Raw genomic sequence first — 9,683 nt, 5'->3', positions numbered from 1 at the left:
ACTTCTCGAAAAACATCCTTTTTAACTCTGCTAGTTTGTTGTTAGCCCCAACGAAGTTTGTGGCGTTATCGCAATAGATGTCTGATGGTAACCCTCGTCTACCGATTAACCTTTTCAGTGCTGCAATAAATGCCTCCGTAGATAAGTCTGACACGGCTTCTAGATGAGCTGCCTTTGTAGACAAACAAACGAACACGGCTATATAGGTCTTATATGGAACCCGTCCCCGAATTCGGAGATACGTTAATATCGGACCGCAAAAATCTACCGCAGTACGCGCGAATGGACGGCTTGGAGTGAGGCGTTCGATTGGGAGATTACCCATCATTTGATTAAGTAGTTTGGGTTTATAACGCACGCAGTGAATACACGAGTGCACGACTCGGCATGCAATTTCTCGAATATTAATTATCCAGAAGTTTAGTCGAGTAAGGGCAATTAGTGCTTTTGCGCCTGCATGATAGTTGCACAAGTGTATATGCCGAACATAAAGTTCCACAAAATAACAGCCCTTCGGCAACAAAATAGGGTGACGTTGGCCTACTGAGATGTCACTCAGCTCGAGGCGACCTCCCACCTTTAGTAATTGATAACCGAATACATTGTCCAGGAAGGGATTTAGATGCTTTAATGTACCTTCGGCTGGGTTCCCTCGTTGTAGGCGTTGTATATCAATTTCGAAGAATTGCTGTTGGATGACCCAAATAATACAGTGCAATGCCTTTTGTAGCTGAATAGGTTGGAGGGTACATTCTCCGTTCTTCAATTTATTCTTGGTTACATGATAAAAACGCTGTACCTGCGCTATTACTCGTAGCATCTTAGTGTATGAACTATATCTTGACAATACCTGTAATACGTAGTTGTCTTCATTTGTGTTAACGAATACAACCTTTCGCGTCTCTTTATTGACTTCTTCCATATCCAGGTTGTGACATTTCAAATGCGGCCAGTATTTATCAGCGAGTAACAAAAATTCCGGCCCCGTAAACCAACAAGACTCTGATAATTGGCGGATGTTACAGCCGCGCGACACAACATCTGCCGGGTTGGATTGGGTAGGAACGTGTCTCCATTGCCCATTTGCGGTAATATCTTGAATTTCCGCTACTCGATTGCCAACGAATGCAGACAGGGTTGATGAGTGCTGCTTCAACCAATGTAATACAATCTGTGAATCAGTCCAAAAAAACGTTTCACCCTTAAATTGCGCAAATATTGGTTGGACCTTCTGATACAGTTTGGCAAGAAGTAAGGCACCACAGAGTTCTAGTTTAGGTAGCGACTTCCGCTTTATAGGTGCCACACGGGATTTTGCAGTGAATAGCCTGACCGTCACCTTACCTGATGTGTTTTGTGATCGGAGAAATATACAGCAACCATATGCGCGTATTGAAGCGTCACAGAAACCGTGTACATCAACCTGTTGATAGTTTATGAATAGGCAGTATCTCGGCACCTTAACCGATGAAAGCGTTGTAAGATCTTGAATAAATGTTTTCCAAGCTGAGTGAAGATTTTGAGGGACTGACTCGTCCCAGTCCACACGCAAAAGCCACAATTCTTGCATCATAATTTTGGCTACGAGTATGATCGGTGCTAGTAATCCAAGCGGGTCGAATAATGAAGACGCAAGGGATAAGATGGTGCGTTTTGTTACAATATGACCTGGTTGCGCATTAAACGAAAATAGGAAAACATCTTGCATTTGGTGCCACTTGATGCCTAGAGCGCTGGTGACTGTATCTGTATCAAGATTCAAACTCTTTGTTGTAGTATCGCTGATGAAGTCATGATGGTTTGAATGCCATTTGTCAAGATCGAAGCAACCCTTCTGTAGAATGGCCGTTAACTGATGTCTGATATTGGTGAGTTGATCAATGGAATCTGCTCCACCTAAGAAGTCGTCGACAAAGAACGATGATTTAATGAGTGCAGCGCCTATTGGGTATTGTGTTTCAAATTTGTCCGCCAAATACTGCAAACTCCTGGTTGCTAGGAAAGGTGCTGATGCAGTACCATAAGTGACTGTATTCAACTCGTAAGTACTAACAGGATCGGACTCCGTATCTCGCCAAAAAATATATTGGAATTTTCGATCTGGTTCATCTATCAGTATCTGTCGGTACATCTTAACAATGTCAGCCGTCAAGGCATATCGGTGCAAACGAAATTGAAGTAGCAACAAGTATAACTCCGGCTGAATTGTCGGGCCGACCAGTAGAATATCATTTAATGAACGTTGCGAAGTTGTTGAACATGACGCATCAAAAACCACCCTCAGCTTGGTCGAAGTGCTCGACGGTTTTAAAACACAATGATGAGGGATATAATAATGAGGTTCGTTGGTTTTCGGAGTCTCAACACGCGTCATGTGTCCGAGCTCTCGATATTGTTTCATGAATTCTTGATAGTCTTGCTTCAGTGCACGATTAGATGACAATCGCCGTTCTACAGAATAAAAACGGCGCAAGGCGATATTGTGTGTCAAACCAAGACAATCTGGTGAATCTTTGAATGGTAACCGAACGACAATTCTTCCCATCGCATTTTGGTGAACCGTTTCACGATATAATGACTCACACGCAACATGTGCTGGTGACCATGATTTTGAAGCCGATTGCACTTCCTCTATCTTCCACATCATTTCTAATTGATCGGAGACTGTATCTTCAACTGATAATAGGCATTTTGCTGCTGGTGATGCAAATGGCTGACCCTTGTACTTGCCAGATACAATCCATCCTAATAGTGTTTTTTGAAGTACTGGAAGATTTTCACCTAGTTTGATTTGACCGACAGACAAAATATCAAAGAAACTTTCAGCTCCAAGCAAAAGATCAACGCGCTTGGATTTAAAGAATTGCTCATCGGCGAGAGGTGTATTTGGTGGAACCTTCCACGACGATATATCGATTTCAGAACTTGGTTGATATGCGATGTGATTCGTAATACCAAAGTTTAAAGCAAGTTCAAAATTTGAATGACGAGATTTGATTGATGTGAGCGTCTGATACTTAATGTTGGTCAACGAACTACCAATACTGGAAACATGCAACCGATGTTTATGTTTTGCTAAACTAAGCTTCTTTGAAAACTCCTCCGTTATGAAGTTGACCTGAGAGCATGAATCAAGTAAGGCTCTACCCACTTGATAACTTCCCGATGAATCCTTCACTAAAACCAATGCCGTGGCAAGAATTATTTGCTCGGCCGATGACATATTAAGATGGGAATGGCTGGCAACGTTGTCGTTGGGCATAGCAGCGTGTTCTGTGCGTCGTGATGATCCCGCGCTCTTAATATTCGTTGGCAATTGCGAATGATGCAAGAGAGTGTGATGTGGCTTTGCGCAAACCTTACATTTAAACGTTGATGTACAATTAACCACATGATGGCGTGGCGATAAGCAGTTTATGCAGAGTTTTAGGCTCTTCACCTTTTCAAATCTTTGAACCACCTCCAGTGCCTTAAAACGATGACAATTCTGTATTAGGTGTTCATTGCTAGAACAAAATGAGCAAGAATTGCTAGATGTAGATGCAACAAATGCGTATTGTTTTGAGCGTCTGTTAGTCTTGGAGTTAAGACTATTAGGTTTACGTTGTGATGATGACTGATTGCCGTTTCCACTGTCAAGTGATTCGAGAAACTGGCAGTGTCTATCCAACAATTTTGAGCAATCTTCCCAACTGGGTAATGTGTCAAAGTTACGCGATTCATTCCATTTCCTACGTGTAATTGCGTCCGTTTTTTGCATGATTAGCGAGATAAGTAGAGCCTCACATATTTGTTTCTCTGTACCTAGCGAACAGAGTGAACCATACAAAGCGGATGCATTGTTTACCAGACTACGAAGTTGTTGGCTTGACTGACCCGATACTGCTGGTAGATCAAATAGTGTCGCGATATTTTCGGCGAAGATTAGGCTATTATTGTCATAGCGCGATTTAAGCCTCTCCAGAGCCTTTGGATAGTTTTCATTCGAAATAGGAAATGCCTGTACTGTCTCTAGAGCTTGACCAGTAAGGCAATTCAGTAAGTGATTAAATTTTTCAATATTTGTGAGGTATATTTCGCGATCTATGATTTGGAGAAACGAATTAATAAAATTGTTATAATCCGAGTACTTACCACTGAATGTAGGTAATTTTAACAGTGGTAATTTTTTTACTTGAGGTGGGCATCATTGCTGTTACGTCTAGCACTGATGCATTGTGGGCCTCTTCCTGCAGTTGAGACATGATTAATACTTTGGTGGAAACGTATAGGTCTTCTAATTCATCTCTAGCTGAGTCAGTTGCATCTAATTTCTCGATCAACGTCTGAAAAGCTAAGATTTGTTTAAAATATGATTCTAAAATACCTAGTCGACATTTCAGTTCTGGTTGTGAGAGCGAATTACTCTTTCCCTTGACGAACGCCTTGATTCTTGAAATACTCGCTTTCGTCGAGGCTCGCTGTTGTTTTAGTTCTGACAGTTCTGCCGTAGTGGTTGGCTCTGCCGTTGCCATTGAAACAGTTGTAGATACTTGAGAACAGCAAAGGATTTGACGAAGTCGAAAAGTCACAATAGCAACAGTGAGCTTTCCGAAATTGAACTGCTCTTACGGTGGTTGTTGTCAGACGCGACGTTGACGACCCGCACACTTACTGATTGGAAGCAAATATTAACCAGTAATCAACAAGTAAGTTTACTTGTTGTTGTTGTTGTAATTGTTCAGCGTGACCTTGATGCGGACACGAGGTTCTATTTGGCGCTTAGCAGAACCTAAGCCGAGAACCATAGAATGCACAATAGTACACACGTACGATAGTATATAGTATATATGTACAGATGTACGATATTATTAAAGTTAGCACACTTTAGATATATAACCGTTTAGGAGCAATACTCACACGAGCACATTATGGTTACAAATTAACCAAATACAATAAAAGCGAAAGTATGTACAATCAACAAGTAAAGATAGCTTGTTGTTGTTATTTTAACTGTCGAGCACGACCTTGATGCGGACACGAGATTCTATTTTGAGGTTAGCGGACCTAAACCGAGAACCACCAATTGCACAAGAGTATATACGTACGATAGTACATATGTAATATATATATAGATGTACGATATATTATAATGGTTAGCACACGTTAGCTATATAGCTGGTTAGAAAAAGTATTCACACGCGCACATTAATGGTTACAAATTATCCAAAAACAATAAAAGCGAAAGTATGTACAATCAACAAGTAAAGATAGCTTGTTGTTGTTATTTTAAATGTCGAGCACGACCTTGATGCGGACACGAGGTTCTGATTTGAGGTTAGCGGACCTAAACCGAGAACCACCAATTGCACAAGAGTATATACGTACGATAGTACATAGGTAATATATATATAGATGTACGATATATTATAATGGTTAGCACGCGTTAGCTATATAACTGGTTAGAAGAAATATTCACACGCGCACTTTAATGGTTACAAATTAACCAAAAACAATAACAGCGAAAGTATGTACAATCAACAAGTAAAGGTATCTTGTTGTTGTAATGTCGAGCGCGATCTTGATGCGGACACGAGGTTCTGGTTTGAGGTTAGCGGACCTAAACCGAGAACCACCAATTGCACAATAGTATATACGTTCGACAGTCCACAGAATAGCCGTGTGGAAGAAATGCACACACGCGTACACTAATGATTACAAACTTAATAAAAAAAAATGATTACCACACGTGGGTAATATTTAGATTTTTTAACAAATTGGAGATTAATAACCACTATTAAAATTGCAAAAAGTCCTGTCACGGTCGCCAATGTAAATTATAAGCGTTTTTATAATTAGGTTTTATGATCTTTATTTCAATTTCTTTAACACAATGTAAATTATAAACGTGTTATAATTGGGGTTTGATTTCATTTAATTTATACAATTGAATTTATACAATTTCGGTTATTGATTGTTTAATCACTTTTTTATGTGTACCCGTGTGTTGACACGTTCGCGATCGAAAAACAAGAGACAGAATCAAACCAACGGAGTTTACTTGTAGCCAAAAAATATAACAATAAAATTTGCTCATCTCGAGCGCAAAAAACAAAAGGCTATAAAACAAGACTTAGAACCGTTGGTTTGATTACATCTTATACAGGGTTAGTTAGATAAATTAATTAACCATATATTAACCATATAAAATATTATATATATATATGAATTATATAATATATTAATTATAATAATTTAATTATACAATATGATTTACAATAGATTAAAATATAATAAATTATAATATATAAATCATATAACACATCAATTAATAATTCTACAGAATCCTACAATATTAACAATTTGACTTTAACCGCTCTAAACAAACACACATTTAAATCAACCTAAAAATTAAAACTAATAATACAAATGTTTAAATCGTTCGTTACGTATTTGTTAATTAAATTATAAATTCAATTCATTATTTATTTTAGTAGGAGGCGGAGTAACAGTTGTTTTCTTATAAAATAGTTAAATATCTTATACTGCACACTGGTTTAAAGCACTCACATCATAGAGGGGAATCCTTCATCTACAAATTTGCAGACATTATGATTTATTTATATATACATATATATATCAATAACAAAAAGACTTCTAGAAATATAATCTCACGTCTTTGAAAAGAATTTCCTGATATTTTGCAATTGTGCGAAATTGTTCTTAACAAAAATAAAAATTTGTCATTAAAAAAGATTCAATCACTAAATTAAATTAAAAACACCCTAAAATTTTGCAGGTTATTCACATGAGTTTTGTTTGATTTTCTAGTTGTTTTATATACGATATATATATCTACATAAAAGTTTTAAATTAATATATCTAATACTCGTCTTGCATAAAATCCGAACTTACCTTCTCATTGAGTTCATTTCATTGAAATAGATGAATCAACTCCAAAACTTACACAGAGATTCAATGATAATTAAAATTATGCTCATATTCTATCTGATAGAAGCGGGGAATTCTGAAGTTCAAATTAATCATAAAAACCATTTCAAGTAGTAGGCACACCTAATTAATTATTGGGCAATAAATGCTTAGAAGGTTTCTTTACAAAATTTGTTTACTTCTAGTAAACAAATGAACTCTCGTACGTACTCACATTTCTAATAATTTTTACAATTTTCTCGTTCAGTTAAAATAACGTTTAAAATATAATAAATACGAATTGTAATTAAAATATTAAAAAACGTATTATAACATTAAAAATAATATAACATTTAAATAATATATAAATAGATAATATACATAAAATATTATATACTATTGTAATACTGAGAAGCGCTGTGTTCAACTTAAATACGTATATTCTGCGAGCCCTTGACTTTTGTTAGTATAGTTTGTTGTTTATTGTTCCAGAACTTATACAAGTTCATGTTGAGTCTTTTTCGAGTTAGTGCATCTGAGCACTTTTACTCTTTGATAGCTGGGAAGTTTCTGCAGAGTCTCACCCATCTCACTAAATAATTTATGTATTCTTTAAAAGCTTCGTAATTATTCGAAGACTAAGATCTGCGTACCGTCAAAAGAAGCTTTATAAAGAGACAATCTACCAGGATTGTACACTGTCTCTCTCTAAGAATTCAAACTGAACTTGTTCCTGTATTCTATAAACACGAAACAGATGTGAATAATTTGAACTTTGAAGAATTATTCCTGTCAGCTTCAGTTATGTAGAAGTTCTACGTTAAGAGACAAGGTACCTCTGTCATTTTTCAAGAAACCAAAAATATCTACTGCTATGTTTGCTATATTTTTAAAAGAAAAACTTTGAAGAAGAAAGTAGATATCGTGAATGTGAATCATCACATATTGGGTGGATACTGTTAATATAGTAAAGCTATAACCTGCAGCATTCTATTGCATGAAATAGTTTTAACAAAGTTGTTAAATATTTATTTTTATATCATAGAATTTAGTCTTGTCTTTTGTCTTGTATACTATATAGTCCTATTTATATAAATATGTTATATAAATTCGAAAGTTCAACATTATCAGTGTTCAATTTTATAACACTGCTAGTCCAAAACCTGCATACGGATAATTAAACAAACAGATTCTTTAAATTACCAGTGATAGTAGATGTATGTCGATGTCAGAAACAGTCGTATGATCAGCCCAAAAATTTACTATTGGCGTACGATATAAAACCTCATAATTGAAATAATGAAAATATTAATTAGTAGATTATTGCAACATTATTGTATATGTTTTGTATGGTCGCTAGAAGTCGATATTGAAAATGCAAATAAAAATGAAAATCTGAGTATACAATATGTGAGTATCACATATTGTAGTTTTCAAAGCGTCAGTGAGTGAGGGACCGATAGCAGTCCGTATCTCTTGCTTATGTGTTATACATTAAATGTATGCATTTAGGTTTTCATTTGGATCTCAGCTCAGCGATCCATCCATCGATAATTTCTGTTACTTCTGTCTTGAGCCAAATAGTAGGGAACTTAACTTTTGAATGAAGGTCAGAAGCAGTTTTTGTTGCCAAGAGCGGACAGGAGTTTCCACTACAAAGCATTTTACATATATTTTATCCACATATGAATCAAATAGCAATGCTTGCATTGAGTTTATTCAGTAATTATATTATTTTGATGTGGGTTTGCGCATCTCAAAACAATATTAAGTAATTAATAATAAAAATTTTCTGTCTGTCGACATAAAATCCACTTACAAAAGTTATTAATTTTAAAACTGTTTTCGAAAAAAAATATTAGCAAAACTGCTAATTTAATACAGTTTAGCTGTTTTTATATCTCCATCGACTTACTTGAGTATTAACGCAAATCTAATAAAAATAATGAACTTCAAGTACACCGCATGTGTATATAAACGATCTATGCGCGGTAATGCTTATAAATTTAGTTAAATAAATTATATTTTATAAACTATTTTGTTTAAAAGCAATGCAATAATTAATTACATTTTCAAGTACTTTCGGTTGCTGCATTACAAAGTGCTAAAATGTGTGTTAAACAGCGTTTAACAGTTGTATTTGCTCATATGCAAGCTAACGAACGCTTCATACTTAAATATTAAATATATTTTCATAATAATAACAATAATAAAAAGAATAATTAATTATTGCATTAAATAATATTTTAACTAAAACTAAGCGGAGCGCACTGCCATGTCTCGGTGGCTTCATGGCCCGTGTCGACCTGGGCAATTCCATTGGATGAGCGCTATTTTATTAGCATCGTTTGATATTCGCACAAACGGTCAACAGTTTTATTAGTTGAAATCGCTCTAATCCGCATCGAGTGTCAGTCAGTAGCAGTAGCTCTACAATGTTTAATGCTACTGCCCGGCTAATTTCGAACGGCCTTTTCCGTAGCGCCGTTAAGCCACGTACAGCAAATGCTGTGTGACTGTGGAGCTGAAGCAGTGCGGACCACATGCGATTACTTCTATGAATGTTGAATTGTACTCGTATAATAATTATTTGAAGTTTTGTGAGTTACAGATTTTAATTGCCAGTTGTTCTTGTCAATGTAAACATCATTGTTATAATAAAAATTTAAATTAAGTTCACGTTTTATTTTCTCAGTATCCTTGTTAAAAAATTTCTGTGAATTTTTATTTGAAAACATTTGGTATTTTTATGAATTTTTTAGTTGGGATACTCA

At 35.8% G+C, this 9,683-nt stretch overlaps 1 protein-coding gene across 1 annotated transcript; it reads right to left on the bottom strand.

Annotated features, from left to right (window-relative positions):
* Positions 1-577: 577 nt before the first annotated feature.
* On the bottom strand, positions 578-4,514 carry LOC119664001 (the record flags this gene model as incomplete). Its single annotated transcript, XM_038073586.1, has 3 exons — positions 4,175-4,514; positions 2,821-4,083; positions 578-2,745 (listed from the first exon to the last, which is right to left on the bottom strand). Coding segments are annotated over exons 1-3 (3,771 nt in total), but the record flags the coding sequence as incomplete, so codon positions are not given.
* Between the last annotated feature and the right edge of the window lie 5,169 nt (positions 4,515-9,683).

The sequence above is a fragment of the Teleopsis dalmanni genome, unplaced genomic scaffold (assembly GCF_002237135.1).
Source record: "Teleopsis dalmanni isolate 2A unplaced genomic scaffold, ASM223713v2 unscaffolded_contig_1264, whole genome shotgun sequence".
In the NCBI taxonomy this organism is placed as follows: Eukaryota; Metazoa; Arthropoda; class Insecta; order Diptera; family Diopsidae; genus Teleopsis; species Teleopsis dalmanni.
Note: the sequence above shows the minus strand (reverse complement) of the source record. Positions and strands in the feature narration are given on the sequence as shown.